This window comes from Aspergillus alliaceus, assembly GCF_009176365.1.
Source record: "Aspergillus alliaceus strain CBS 536.65 unplaced genomic scaffold BDW43scaffold_52, whole genome shotgun sequence".
Lineage (NCBI taxonomy): Eukaryota > Fungi > Ascomycota > Eurotiomycetes > Eurotiales > Aspergillaceae > Aspergillus > Aspergillus alliaceus.
Genome location: NW_022474735.1, coordinates 194,150 through 209,687, shown reverse-complemented (window position 1 = coordinate 209,687; position 15,538 = coordinate 194,150). Strand labels below are relative to the sequence as shown.

The 15,538-nt window shown below is 44.3% G+C and overlaps 3 protein-coding genes across 3 annotated transcripts; 1 reads left to right on the top strand and 2 right to left on the bottom strand.

The window, feature by feature from the left end:
• Window positions 1-6,959: 6,959 nt before the first annotated feature.
• BDW43DRAFT_314911 (fungal specific transcription factor domain-containing protein) lies at window positions 6,960-8,406 on the bottom strand (the record flags this gene model as incomplete). The annotated part of the gene is made up of 3 exons (XM_032047941.1): window positions 6,960-7,280; window positions 7,334-7,922; window positions 7,985-8,406. 3 exons carry the CDS (start codon window positions 8,404-8,406, stop codon window positions 6,960-6,962), a joined length of 1,332 nt encoding a protein of 443 aa, XP_031896357.1.
• Window positions 8,407-12,089: 3,683 nt separating this feature from the next.
• Window positions 12,090-13,300, top strand: BDW43DRAFT_288144 (uncharacterized protein). Its single transcript, XM_032043245.1, has one exon. It carries the CDS (start codon window positions 12,155-12,157, stop codon window positions 13,160-13,162), a length of 1,008 nt encoding a protein of 335 aa, XP_031896356.1. The 5' UTR covers window positions 12,090-12,154; the 3' UTR covers window positions 13,163-13,300.
• A 263-nt stretch (window positions 13,301-13,563) lies between these two features.
• Window positions 13,564-15,413, bottom strand: BDW43DRAFT_314908 (ankyrin repeat domain-containing protein; the record flags this gene model as incomplete). The annotated part of the gene is made up of 4 exons (XM_032047940.1): window positions 13,564-13,620; window positions 13,668-14,278; window positions 14,332-14,954; window positions 15,046-15,413. The coding sequence occupies 4 exons, from the start codon at window positions 15,411-15,413 to the stop codon at window positions 13,564-13,566; spliced, it is 1,659 nt and encodes a 552-aa protein (XP_031896355.1).
• Window positions 15,414-15,538: the final 125 nt, after the last annotated feature.

The window sequence follows — 15,538 nt, the reverse complement described above, 5'->3', positions numbered from 1 at the left end:
TGCCTATATATAGCCTCTGTCTGTTTTGACTTAATAACTGCCTGAGTAGGCTTTTAAATTCGGCTTGGTTATGGTGTATCAGAGGATTTAATTGATATCGGGAATGGTGGTGGTGAAATTGGCCTTATTAGGCTTAGTTAAATAGGTCTGTCAGATCGGCTTATCAGTGATTTAATCTCTGGATCCTGATTAGTTAAATCAGAACTCTGACTGTCTTCAGATCTTATTCTGCTGCTTTCAACTTCAGTTTCATTATCAATATCACGCTCACTAACAGTACCTCCAGCGCTTATATTGACTACACTGTTAATACTTCTATCTTTATTACTTACACTATTTCCTGCACTCTCTATAGGCACCTCAATAATGCCTTCCCCAGTTCCTATACTAGGAATCTCTAAATTTCTTTAAATTACAGGTTTATCCCTGATATCTTGAACTCCTGGTTCCTTACTAATAAAACCTTGCTTATTTTCAAGGAATATAGAATTTATTACCCAGTAGATCTTTTAATCTTTCTTTGCCATGACCAGATAATGATTTTTACTTAATTTATATCCTATAAATACTTCCTTAATAGCTTATAACTCTATCTTATTATTAGTTTTTCTATGGAACCATACTCTAGAGAACAGAATTTAAAGCTTTAATATATCTAGAAAATATCTTATCTATATCTTAAAGAGTGTTTTCTTGGTATCTTGCACCCGGACTGTTTAATTTCTAAGATAGATGGCTATTCTAATTATATACAGCCAATACTTCTTAGGAATATTTATATCTATTAGAATTACTTATGTTATCTCTAGAAGATATCTATTTAATCTCTCAGCCATACTATTCTGCTGAAATATATCAGACTCTATAAATTTAATTATAATGTCTTTCTTTAAGATTCATAGCTTTAATACTTTGAATTCCTTTGCATTGTTAGTCTGAATGACAAGCAGTTTAATACCTTTCTTATATTCTGCCTAAGCTAACCATTTCTCTAAGATAGCTCTTACTGTAGCAGCTTTCTAATTCTTTATTAGATAGATCTATGAGAACTGTATACAGTTATTAGTCAGGGAGAGATAGTATCTCTACTTCTTATAAGTCTTTGCCTTACTATATAGATTCTAAAAATCTATATAGACTCGCTTCAAGGGCCTTAATGCCCTAGGGACTGTCTGATAGTTCTGTTTCTTTATACTCTTTGCCTGTATATATATCTTACAGGTCTTCAGTTTCTCTATTACTTCTTTCTCAGGAATAAGTCCCATTCTCTTTACTATATACTTAAACCTGGCCTTTTCTGGATAGCCTAATCATTAATAAAGTAGTTCCTAATCTATCTACTTTACAAGCCTTACAGATTCTCTTTCTGACTTCTCAAGTCTCATGACTAATATATTCTTACTTTCTACCTAATTTAGATAGCTTATATAATTAATATTATATTCTTTTGCTAGAATATCTTCTCTTCTCTTAAAGAATCGGTATTTCTTTCTTATATACTTATTCTATATACCCGTATTCTGCAGTACTTGGATTAATAGGAGAGTCTGTCTTATCCTAGGCATGTATAATATATTTAAAATCTTTATTACTTTCCTACTGCTCAATGAGATTCTTATTATATCTCTACCGGTAATTTCTATAGATTTCCCAGCTGTTCCTAAGCTGTCTCTATATCTCTGATCTAATGACTTAAATAGATTAATCTTGCCGCTGCAGGTGCTTGTTACTCTGCTGTCAATAATAGGATTATTGCTCTTCTTTATTCAGTAGGCTTTTTCATTGCTTTTATCTCTAAGTAAGTGTTCAAATCAATTACTGATTTATTCTTTTAATTAAACTCAGTAGGTACTTTTATATGCTCTATATGCTCTTTTTCTATAAACTTAATGAGTACTATCACTGGCAGAACTCCTGTTGCTATCACTTAAGCTACTATTAATATCAGATCCTTTATTTACTGTACAGGCCTTGTCTCTCTGATATTCTCTATAGTCTCTATAGCTTCTGCGTCACTTATCTCTGCTCTTTCTCTATAATTTCTCTTTAAATCTTAGTTCTTTTATCTATTTGTTTTATCTTGCTCCTGATCTCTCTTAGAAGCCTTACAGTCTCTTGCAAAGTGACCTATCTTACTATAATTAAAGCATGTCCTCTGCTTCACGCGATTTACAGTCTCTTCAATATTTCTAGTCTCTTTAGCAGTTTCTATCATGCTCTCTTGCTGCTGAAGATATGACAATACTACTCTACAGGTCAGATTCTCCTGTGCTAGAAGTGAAAACTTTATAGAATTATATCCTGATAGTAATCTATCCAGGAAGAAGATAATAATAATTATACTATTAAACTTCACCTTTTTGCTGCTAATATCTTCTAACTCTGTATAGTATTGATCCAGTTACTATATTGTCTTCTCAAGGCTTATCTTTAGATCCATTTGCCAACATATCATCTTTCTGATTGTATTGGTGATATTAACTTAAGATCTTCTTTCATACTTCTCGAGCAGGTATGCCCACATGTCCCTGGATAATCTTAGGCTCTATACTGAAGCTTTATTCTCTTGCTTCAGGTTCTGCAGAATATAGAGCTTGGCAGTTGTATCAGATATTTTCTATCCTGGATTCTCCAATAGTCTTATGACCCTTGCTGTATTTCCTCGCCAATTATATATATGCTTTACTACCCTCCAGTAATCTTGTATCTCCAGGAAGATCTTATACTGTGCCTTCCAGCTGCTTACATTTGTCCGGTCCAGCTTCTCTATACTGAATATGGCAAGCTTCTGCAGTGTCACTGCTATATAGGCAGGAATCTCTGATTCTTCCAGCATCGCGGATATCAATTCTCCCTGTAACTGTCTATTAGGGTCTTCCTCAGGCGTCTCTACCCTCCCTAGGGATCCACCTGGCAATATCTCTATCAATTCAGATCTCAGATCAATTATCTTAACTGTCTTGTCTGTCTCGGCCGTCTTGTTTACGGTTGCCTCATCCGTCTTAGTTAGCTCAGGTGTCTCCAGCGTCTCCAGCAGGTCTTCTTATCAATTATCGGTCTTGAATGTCCCTGGCACTATACTCAGCTCTCGGGTGTTCTCACGGCTCAATATATATCTCCCTGTTCTAGGATCTTGCTCACGCGGCATCCAACCTATTCAGCTTTCAAGACATAGTGGTTCGATAGCCTGATCAGGGGTAGATAGGCAGGTTGTACGGGCCTGGCTATCTTCAACAAGATCAAGGATCAACACGCTGCGTACAGCTTCAAATCTGCTGGATTAGGCAAGGTAGTTGGTCTTACGTAATCCCCCAAGGTGCTAGGCCTGTTGGTCAGACACGACATAGCAGCCCGGGCTCATAACCTATGTTGTGATCTCAGGAGAAAGATGGGCAGAATGATGCTGTATCAGCTACACATACATAGCCTACTGAGGACCGGATGCCATTCAGATAGATACTCAATTCTATGGACGACTATATCAACTATCTTGAGCGCTTTTTCTCTTCAATCAACTACTTAATGGGTAAAGCCTTCAGGGGCTGAAGGAGTGGGTGATCCGGCCAAGCCGCTAGGCGATCACGTGTCTCCTATAGATTCATATCAGCCGCCATTGCCAGTACTTAAAAAGCGGCCGTTGTAGTCACGTGGGAGCCAGGCTTTTAAAGTGTTTTCGTCGAAGTTTGAGGTTGCGACACTCATTGTGACTCGACATAAGTCCAGTCACCGGTTGAAAACTAGAGCCACAGCTAGGTGCGTTATCCACGAGGGAGAGGTTCGTGCTGCCCGCCTGACGAAATTTACATTAACATCAGGCAGATGGGCATTGTGAGCAAAGTTAGTACATTTATCTTGGAAACTCTCCACGTGCGAGGACGCCGAAACCAAACGTGAATATGGGCGCAATAAGGCGGATATTGACCATTGTGATTGTGGTATCTCGGTCTTGCTGTAGTCAGCTCAAAAGTTCATCCTGCTCTCTGAGAACCCCGTCAAGCTATATAATCATTCTAGTTGCCTAGACTTGCAGTGGGTGTCATTCCAACAGATCTTCCTATGTGAAGTACGTGCTGGGATCAGGAACTGTGGGATAGGGTCCTGTGGAACTCATTGTGGCTTCTCCGAAATAACACCGGAGATTGTTCAGGGCCAGGAGACGTGCAGTTAAGAAGCAGCTTGGATACGGAGTGCTGCAGGGATCAGCTCTGGATCATCACCCGCCTCCACCATTGGGAAAGCAGGGTCTTGTCTTTCAAGGCTTAATCCTCCACTGACTGCTACTTCTCCCCTCTCTCCTCCTTTTGACAATCACGGCGGCATAAAGACGTAATCCCCCGACGCAATTCTCCACAGCTCGTTGATTATCTGTTTTACACTTCTGTTCAACGAGACCAGAAGAGGGAAAACTACGGTACTTCGGGGCTGGACTCTGAATTCTACTTTCTATGGGCCCTATGTACTAATGACTTCCACAACCAAGCTCCAAAGTAGCCTTGATAGGACCACACTGTAGCGTAAAGACTGCTGGGTCATGCACAAAGATGGAACTCACTGCGCTAAATAATGACCTAATGCAGGAGGACAATGTTGCTTAGGTAGGGAAGCATCATCAAAACTGGGTCGTCTTACCAACCAATGGTGGACTAGCTAGATGACACTAGACGGCCTGTCAGCATTTCATAGTGAAACCGGAGAAGCTTAAGTCCCCGGCGGAATGCAATCCTCGTCTTTGTAGACCGCGTTAATGTACCTATGAACTCACTCGGTACATGGCTAAATGGAAACCGCGGCATGCTCGTGGGCTCTAGCTGTGCGGTTTCAAGTTGTCAGAACACTTTTTATCTGACCTCTACCTTAAACTGAGCTCGCCTGGAAGAGACCTACTGCAGCCCAATTGCATCCTATCATACGCGCCATACTATATCATGCTGGCTACTTCTTTGGACGTCCCAGCTGACCCGGCTCCTAGTTGGAAAGCCACATCTCCCACTCTGCCCTCTTCTTTCCGGCAACCAGTCTCACGTCTCTGCTCTGCTTGTGATGCTTGTCGCCGGTCTCGTGCCAAGTGCAGCGGAAGCAGGCCATGTCAACGCTGCGGAAATAATGGCACGCTCTGTCACTACAGCGTCTCTTTGCGGAATGGAAGATTGAAAGCAAATAGAGAACAGAACGCTTCTGCCCGATCACAACTATCTTTCAACGCTACTCCTACCCTCGACCCTGGAGACTCAAGTGACACAAACGTGGACAGGGGACTTAACTCAAGGTCTATTTATGGGCCTTACCATGGTAAGGAGATGGATGCAATCAATGCACATCAGACAGGGCCATTAATGTTTTTATAGCTCACATTTACTGGTGTCGTTGTCTTGGCCAATAATGTGGCTCGGGTCACTACTGACCCGATCATCCATGAAAAGCCCGCGACACTATATATTGAAGATCTGGTGGTCTGGGGGAACAAGATGCTCCAGATACAAGTCATACGACAACGCTTTCTTATCCTGCCGACAGAGAAATAACACCTATCAATCAATTCTGGCCTTAACGGACTGGAGAAAACTCGTTTAATATATTTCAAAAATATTTCCTACATCGAAAATAGATTGGCCAGTAGAAGCGAGAGCGTGTAGCATATGTATTTAGCTTGCCCCCCCAAAAGACGACTGTTATAGCCTGAACTTAGACCTTTGGCAGCAAGAACAACTAGTTTATATAAAATAGCGGTAACATAAATGGCGGAATAGGGTCAAGAAACGTGCGACTAGTGCACTAGCTTAATACTACTGGTAATCCCATGCTTCCCTTTCTTGTCTCATTCATGTTCCCTTCCTACCGGCCTTCCTAGATTAGTGTCAGTTGCTCAGGTGGATGTGAGCAGTTGAGCGGAGTATCCTCGGAAGAATGCAGGTTCATGGCATGCGGCGGGACCTTTGCTACTACAATGAATGGGCCAAACCCGTCCGTTGACCCTGGACGGGTTCCACTTTTCCATAGGGTGTCCTGTTGTTAAGTTGAAATAGTACCTTGTACAGTTCCAATTGCCCTCGACCTATAGTGCAGCTGCAATTGTGCTCCACCATACCCACCGGGAACTGGATGCAAACTAGCCTCAGACCCATAGGAAATAGAAGGGGCAAAATCGGCCTGACGGCCCTATATAAAACTTATAAAGGGATAAGAAGGCCTTAACGGCAACTCGCAGTGTTTCTTATCTATCTTTCGCAGACTCTCTTTTCCCGAAAGGAGCTATCAGTAAACAAAATGCATTTACGTTTGTAAATATGTATTCACTATAGCTCGACGATCCTATTGAACAATATGACATTATATTGGAAGATAAAATAAACACGCAGAGTATGAATCTACCATATTTAATCCTATATAGCTCTGGCCATAATTATACAATGGATTTGCTGTATGCTTGGCCATGCAGTTAAAGGCTGGCAAGCTCGAGGCATAGGTGAGGTTAGGGCCTCGTCGGAGCCCTTCACAGTACGTGGAAATATCTACGCCCCCTTATGATTACCTTACTCTATTGACGGTTTGCAGCCAGCGTTCTAAATATGCTGATATAGAACCGCGAAGAGAATCCGAAGATTTCGCTCATATGTAGTATGAGAACTTGAAAAACTGTCGAACTATGCTATTGCTAACCTGAAAGATGGCTCAACTGCGCGTTAACTAATGTCTCCAAGGCTCCTGCTATTCAGTTTATCATAGATATATCTCTCTTGTGGACACCATGTATGATGAACGTACTCGACCTGCGCTGGCAATTGTTGAGCCATTGGGTTTATAGGTGACCACTGATGTTCTGGCTAATATCTCGCCTTGATCTATCATAGTTATGAATGGAATTGAGTCCCTCAATGAAGAAATCTAAACAATGATACATCTGAGGTTGAAATCAGAACGCTGGCACAAGAAATAAGTTACAGTATAACATGACGTGGATACTACAATGGATGAAAGAGGTGATGACCAGTAGTGCCATATGCTGCTCCTTGCGACGCACCCAAGAAGGCCTTATACCTCTCTAAGAACGGATGATCTCCCCCGTGGAGGCTGCTTAGGAGGAGGAGAAAGTCCTTCGCCATTGCTGGACTGTCAATGGCAGCACCTGTCTCCGACGATCCCTTGAAGCCTTCAGGTTGCGAAACTCCTGGGTTTGAGACCGCCTCCACAGGGGACACTAATGGAGGTTTATGCTGGAAAGAACACTGGGCATTGGATAGCATACTGATTGCGCTGATAGCGATATCATACAACTTCTCAACCTACTTAAGTTAATGCAGTCAGTAGATTTCCAGCAACGTTTGACACAACTTACCATGCCTATGCCGTGTACTTCAATAGAGTCGGGGCGCAGTGACCGGCATAATCTGAGGGCATCCTTCGCAACTGACATACAGTAGTTGGAAGAAAGTTCATGGTGATCTGACATTGGTTTCACCAGTCCGTGGTTTAAGCATAGAATCCATACCCGATTTTGGAGCCACTTCTTTGTGATAAAGATATCGGCATATTGAGTTTCTCGCAGCTCGCTTGCAGGCCAGTTTATACGGCTGTCCCCCGTGTACGTCATATATTCAGACCAGATATAGGCTTTGCACCATTCAGACATACTGACATTGTTGAGATTCTTGAGGATAATCAAGGCCTTTTCTTCTGTAAGCGTGCCACAATAGCCGGAATCAATGCCGCATTGCCGATCCCAACATGTAACAAAATCTTCATCAACGTTCAAAAATAGTTGCATCAGAAGGACCAGGCCCAGTATTTCATTGGCATCCTTCTTTCTGCAAATGGTGATCCTGGATACAGGGACATGGTTTGTATTACCAATAAGGCTATGCATAGGGCGCATGATGAACGCGGGAGGACCCGTTATCAAATGCCTATATTGCAAAGTATATGCTCTGTTTTCCAATGTGGTCAGCAGAGGATAAACGGGTATTACTAGAAACCATTGCATTCTTACTCAACGGCACTCCATGGGTCGTACCTTTCAGTAATAAATAAAACCAAGTAGATTCGTAGACGCTGGCCCTTCTCATCATCTCTTGATAGATCGTGATGTGGGCTAGGGTCGTTTATGCCCAATGTGGCAGCGAGGTCCAACGCATCCTTCAGATAGGACCAGGCAGATTCATGTTCATTGATGCCGAAAAGGCTGCAAAAGAGGAAGAAGCTGGTTAAGACAGCTTCGATTGTCGGGTTTACCCAGGTGTTAGAAAGGGACCGCATTGTAATAGCTTCATGTATCATCAGTCTAGCCTGAGTCGCTCGGGACTGTAGAGTCGTTCGCTCGTATATCCCAACGGGCTGAGTGAGAGAGAAGGCAGTCAGTGACAACAGCATCGAGCCAAACTGGGGGTTTTGGCGATGCTCCTGGTATAGCATTTGGGTATATAGAGAGGATCGATTTAATACTGGTAGATCCGGCTGTAATCGATCAAAGAAAACATCAATCCATGGGACTATATGTGATTCAGGAACCGAAAAGGGCCATATATCTTTTTCACCGATCTCTGACACTGGTGTTAAAGTATTCCTTCCTTGCAGTGGGATGCCCAGTGGCTCCGAATGGTGCCATAACTGCGGGGTTGGCGTACCGATCCTGCTTTGGGTGCTCGGTGGAAGAGAAGATCTTAGATATGTCCCAGCGCCAGGTGTATTCGTTGTGGGAATCTGCGCCCCTGGACTGTCGGACTTCCAATACCCCATACCCCGGCAGAGAGAGAGCCTGACTGTTTGCGTTCGGTGAAGCGGCTCCTATTCGATAAGCTAAAGGTTGTGTCAAGGTACTGAAGTCTGGGTGGGCTTGAGGGCTGTTGTTTAAGCCTTGGGCTTGCAGCTGGTGGATTTGCGACTCTCGGCTGTTCGAACGATCAGTTATGATAATATCTTCGTAGTCATCCATCAATGTTGGATGGGGAACGGAACGGAGAGGTGGAAAACAAGATGATGGGGCGGCCCTGGACTGGATTAAAGACAGAAGGCTGAAATACATTAAGGAAAGACTCAACTTACAGCTCAGTCGGGCCGCGCTTCTCCTGGAGTTGCGAGAAGGTGCAGTTAAAGTCCACACGAAGGCAAATCCTGCGTGGTCGCGATAGGCTACACTGTACAGTATAAAATCATGTTAGCATGGCCATCCCTGGCTCTTGATTTTTGGCTCCAAGAGAAGAGTAAGGAGGGACAAATGCATAGATGGGATATTGATTGCCTTGATCTTTCGGATCCTGCACTGGTCGCAGGCCCTTTTCGCGGATCTCTTCCTTTGGGACTCCATCCGGTGGCTTCCGGCGACCGGAGTCGTCATGGGATATTCTCGGCGTGAGCAGTGGTAGCAGAGCAGAGAAACAGTGACGTTAATGGCAAGAATTGCTCGCGATGGACCACCCAAGTGCAAAATGATCGAGATCGTGGCCTCTTATAGGGTGCAGCCATGACAACTCGACGCAGTGATCATAGTTCTACCATTGTGTATATGTTCTCCGCGAGTTCCTAATGCGTTTGGTTGTACTCTAATTAACTGCTTTTCGACATTTTGGAGATCTGCAAAAGGTCCGCATAAGCTTTGGGGCTTGGGCATCCGACGGCACTCTACTCTTACCCCTGAATGGGATTTTCCGCTGACATCCCGACGATGGGGACGGCTTCAGTCGGTACAGCCCGTACTAGACTAGTCTTCATTTATGGAGCATTCGGCCAGCGGCATGGTTAATCACCTCGTAGCCAAGAGCATATCTTTACCGACACCCTAGGTTTGGTGTAGTGGACTAGGCTGAGTGGCCGGTCATATGTAGAGGCCCAAGGGTTGAGGATATCATAATGTGTTTCAGCCAGGTTACCGTGCCAAGATCAACCGTTTTCTGCCCACAATTGTCTAGTTTCTTTCATACCTCACCTCCAGGTCAAGTCAAAAACGGATGCCGTGGGTGGTGTGGTGTGGTAGATCTCCCTCGCTTGAGATCCTCTGATTATGATCATCCGCGCGAACGAATCAGGTCCCAGCCGGCGGATACGTTTTTAGACAACGAGAGTTGGCAAAGTCATTTCTAAGCCACACATACGTCGTTATCTTCCGGCTTCCTGGAGAAATTCTTAAGGGGGCGGTGGGCCTTGGGCTGCATGCAGGATTGCCTTGGTGCGTCCTCTGTACCGGTTGTGTCTTGGCGATTCGATTCTGTCCGAAAACTTACTCTGGTAAAGAAATGTATCTCGGCTTTTTAGTTTGTATGGCTCTTTTTATTTTAACTTATATCTTAATTCTACAACTGCTGCAACTTTTATAAAAGAGAGAAGTAATTAAAACTGTTACTTATACTTTCTCGTAAGAGTTAAAGAAGTTAAATAAATCCTAAATCTCTCTGTATTGCCCAAAAGAAATCTGAAGCTCAGGATATATTAATTGTAGAGATAGTATAACACTGACTAGCTTTTCATAAGAGTCTTCAAATATTAGTTACTCAGATATCCTTTAAAGATAACTGTCAAGAATATCTACTATTCAGGGTAGAAGACCTGTCAACTAGGTAAGGATACGTTGGCCGAAAGAGATAGGAAGATCAAAAGCAGGCAGTAGATACTATTCCAACAGGAGACTGATTCTTGCTCCCCTACTACTACTAACGATTCGCTAAATTATAGTCGAAGGCTCTACGCCTAAAGGGTTCAGAATTCCCATTGAAGACCAAACCGTTGCCTGGCCTGATGTTCGTCATCGGCGATCGATTGTCCATGCCCATGCACCTGGGCCAGGGTATCCTGTACGGTCATCAGGCCGAATCGCTATTCGATCTGTGACAATTTTTATAGACTAAATTTACTTCTCTTCTTACTTTCTTTGCTTGTTGTCGGTATAATGCTGTTACTAATTCTGCAGCAGCTGACAGAGCGTTTTTGTAGTTGAATCTATATTATATAAAAACTCAGAATTACCTTAAGACCCACCGCGTTGAGAAGTTGCTCTATATACAGATTAGCAAGAGACAGTTTCGCACAATCCCACCTATAATTACTCAAGGGATACTTATTAAGAAAGAAAATAAGGAAATTAAGAGAATTCTACAGTAATAGTATATACAGGATTACGTGTTAACTACTTTTGACAGTCTAGATTTAACAGCAAATTTAGTATTAAATTTAGCTATAGTCCCTACTGTTTCTACTATTCCGGTTGTCCCTACTGTCCCTACAGCTCCAAAAATTTCTTTATATTCCACGTCAAACCCTCCAGCAATTACAACTGCGATAGAGACAAATAGTGGGATTACACTTAGAAGCCATAATAAGAGAGGGAAGCGCCCATCCGAGTTAGCTTATGGTATTGCAGAGCACTCCCAGAAGCGAACTCGGTAGCAAGCAGATCCAAAAACCTAGGAATTTACACAAATTCTCCCCCCCAAGAGATAGATTTTTTGGCTTTAATCTTACTTTATATTTTATATTGTAGACCTGATTGTAATGACAGAACCGTTGTAGAGACTTTAACTAAATTAAAAAGGTGTTAAATCCTGAAGTAGCCTACCGGCCCTATCCTGTTTTTCCCTTTTTTGAAATTTCAATTACTAAATAACCCTAATAGACAAGCTATGTACATGCAGCGCAAATACCAGCGAGTTTGTCACAGTTTCTCTCTCTCCCTAACCTGGTAATTCAGAAACAGTCGCACGAATGGGGAGTTGGTGCCTCCCGTCCTGTCCATCTAAATCGTGTCTTTGTTAACGGCCGCTTCCTCATGGGGATCTTTGTGATAGCCGTAAAGGCTACGACTGTTATACTGAAGGTTATTGTAGATAGCACGAATGGCAGGTTTCACAGAGACTGGAGACAGTAATATCAAATGTTTACCAAGGTTTTCCTGCAGGGTGATCTTACTAGGTCTTACATGATTGTTTGCTAATCATCTGTCAAGAAATAGTCTAATTAAATAGGCCGTGCCGTATACAAGGCAATTAGGTAAGAATTGATCATGACCGTATAATCGATATGAAATTAATTGGCCAAGAAGTGACTAGAGCGCTGTAGATGTAGTTTGTTACTTTCCAGGAATAGTATAGATTAAATCGAATTTTCAGGTACAAAAGGGTCGGGAGATCGCAATGTCCTTGTACTCGATCTTTCCCACGCACTTGGGAGTCATATGTTAACAATGTTCATCCTTCGAAGCCTGAGCCTTGGGCTCTATGCCATGACTTTGACCATTATCACCCCAATACTAGCACTGCCTTATGCCCCAAGGACAACAGGCTCCCCCGTATCGGTCACGTTTCAGTTCAATAGGAACGGCACATGGCTTGAGAACCTTGCCGTCCGACCCAACGGAGAGCTCCTCGTCACCCGCCTCGATGTCCCCGAACTTTGGCTGGTCAACCCAGCCACCAACAACGCAAAAGAAGCCGGCTCACTACTATACAGCTTCCCGAACGCCACCAGCCTCCTCGGCATCACTGAAATAGACACCGATGTCTACGCAGTAGTCGTCGGCAATTTCTCTATCTCAACGGTCACCAGCACACAGGGCTCCTACTCCATCTGGAGCATTGACCTCTCCAGCTCAAAACCTACCGCGAAAGTCCTGGCCCCGATCCCGGAAGCCAAATTTCCCAATGGCATCGTGCGCTTTGGACAGGACCTCCTCCTCATCACCGACTCCGCCAAGGGCGTCATCTGGCGTCTGAGTCTGTCAACGGGAGAATTTTCGCAGGCCCTGTCTGACACAACAATGCTCCCTGCAGAGGGTCAGCCAAATGCTGTGGGAGTCAATGGAATTGATGTGCGCGGGAAATATGTTTATTACACAAGCACTACGCAGATGCTATACGCGCGGGTTCCTGTTGATGAGAAGGCGACTGCGACTGGGCCCGTCGAGATCATCGCTAGTAGCTTCACGCCAGACGACTTTATGCTGACACGTGATGGATCGGCGTATATCTCTACCAACCCGCAGAATGGGGTGGTGAAGGTTGACCCCCACGGCAGAGTGAAGCTGCTGGCTGGGAATGCATTTAAGATTGAGGTCGGGGGTTCCACTGCGGTTGCTAGTAGCAGAGATGGTTCAGTTCTCTATGTTACTACTAGTGGGGCGCAATTCTCGCCTATCTTGGGCAAGACGATTGAACCAGCTAAGGTTGTGGCTGTCCGTGTTTAGGGAAGTTGCATGTATACGGTATATGTGGTTATACGTGGTGGAATAGGCGGGGTTTGGGAGGATTATAGATCAACAAACGTAGATCGATGTCATCACAGAAATTGGAGGCTAATTTAAGGACGGGCTTGCATGGCAACTAGTACCAACGAGATAGAAAGGAATACGAGGTGGCTATCATCTAGTCCAAGTAGTTGTGGGCCATTTGTAATGATTTGTAAGAATTACTCTAAAGATGACTAGAATGTTTCATAATCGTGACAATCTGTGGATTAGGGTTAGACGTTAGCTCTTTCACCAAGCTATACCACATTGATTCGCATTGTATAGCAAGGAAATCAGAGAAGACCTCCTTCGAAATGCTTGATCCTGTGACAAAGATGGAGATCATATATGCTACTCGCTTACTTCTTCTGGGACAGAGCGAGAATAGCCTCGTTACCATATGCGGCAGCAACATCCTATAGAACGTTAGTATGGATTTGATCAAAAGAAGAAAATACCTCACCACAGTAGTCCGTTGCTTGTTATCCTCTTGAAACGGATCCAAACCCAACTCCATTAGATATTTAAAAGGGTCGACGTAACGCTCGTCGCCTGCAAAGATGGATGGGAAGCCAACATGGGAACACTGTAGCTTGGCTGCGACATGTAACAAGTTCTCGCCCTCATTATTCTGCGTAAATAGGTTTGCCCCACCCTCCAGGAAGCTTTTTATCACGGCGCCATCCGCTTTCCTACCGTACGATGAAACGGGAAGCGAGGTTTCATAAGACCCTGCGCCAACATAGCTGAATAATGGAGATTCGCCAGCCTTGTTCTTTGCGTTTATGTCTACTCCCAGGCGGAGGAAACTATCGATGATTGATGCTGTATGTCCTACACGATCCTTTTGTATAGCAATAGCGAGATGATGAAGCACAGGGTTGCCATCTGGTTCTACCTCTCGAGAATTTGCCCCTGCGCCCAGCAACGGTTGGAGCATACCGATAATTCGTCCTTTGGCGGCGAGATGGAAGGGTTCATAGCCATAGATTCTGGCATTGGCTAGCAAAGTGCGACACCAGAGACGCATTTTCTGCGTGGTCATATTTGTCACTTCCGGAAATGAGAACATGCCTGCAGGATATTATTTCCTTTCATGTCCACAGCAGACAGATCAGCACCCATACGACACAGCTGACGGATAACCTGCGGTCTACGAACGGAAGGCAGTGGATACTTCTCAAGATTATCGAATCGCTTGACAAACCAAGCAGTTCGGTTCTCCTCCTGGCAAGCCGCCAGTAGCAGTGTCCGTCCCTGCTCATTCCGGTACTCGAGATTGAGGTCCGGTAGGTCCAGAAGTGGTTCTAGAATACCTCCTTGATGTATGACATTATGAATTATCGTCGTCCCTTCTTGACAGGAAAGAAAAGGGCTGCATGCTTGAGCGAGAAGGAGCTCCACAATAGCCACAGCCTTGTATCTCTCAGCCGCATTATTGAACCTGGAACTACACGCGAAATGGAGAGGTCGAGATAGCAAATCATTGCGGTCGCCTTCCTCTTTTTGCCTTCGCATACTACGCGGCTTAGACCCCCGGCTAAAGCGACCTCTCCCTAGGTCATCATCGCTGTCGTCTTCGTCAAGGAGCTCTGGAAGATGCTCTTTGAATGGTTTCTGACAGTCGAAGCCCGCCTCAATAATGACACGAACAGTCTCAACGTCCTGGCTTAGGATGGCAGTGTATAGTACAGGATGCTCTCCCAACGCAGGGTCAGCCCCATACTGGACAAGCAGCAGGACCATTTGGCTATTTTGAACAGCCCGATTGACAGGGATAAATCCTTCGTAGTCTAATACATTTGGATTGGCTCCATGTTCCAGTAGAAGCTGGACCATACCAAATTGCCGATATCCCTCCCCCTTTTACCGCAATGTGCAATGGGGTTTCGCCCTTAGGATTCCGTATGTCGAGGTTCGCACCACGCTGGAGCAGAAACCGCATGGCATCCGTATTCCACCAATGTTGCCCTTCTGCTAACGTGTGTAGTGCACTGCGAATCGGCTGATTGTCGCGGTACTGGCCACGCGTGTAGGTGTTCTTGTACACTTGGATATTAATGTCGGCGTGGAAGGTGTCTACCACAACTCGTAACATCTCTAAATTAGGTAGCTTGCGATCCACAACTTTCAGAATAATGGGCACAGGAGCAGAATGATATGAGTATGTCGATACACAGCCATTGATCCAACTGGTTCCTTCTCTCATTTTCCCGATTGACTCAAAGAGATCCGTAAACCCCCAGCGGGCAAGTAGGTGTAAAATATCTTCCTGGGCTTTGCTACCTTTTGGATTTACCGTCAAACCCCGGGTACGTGCGGCTAGCTGTTCGA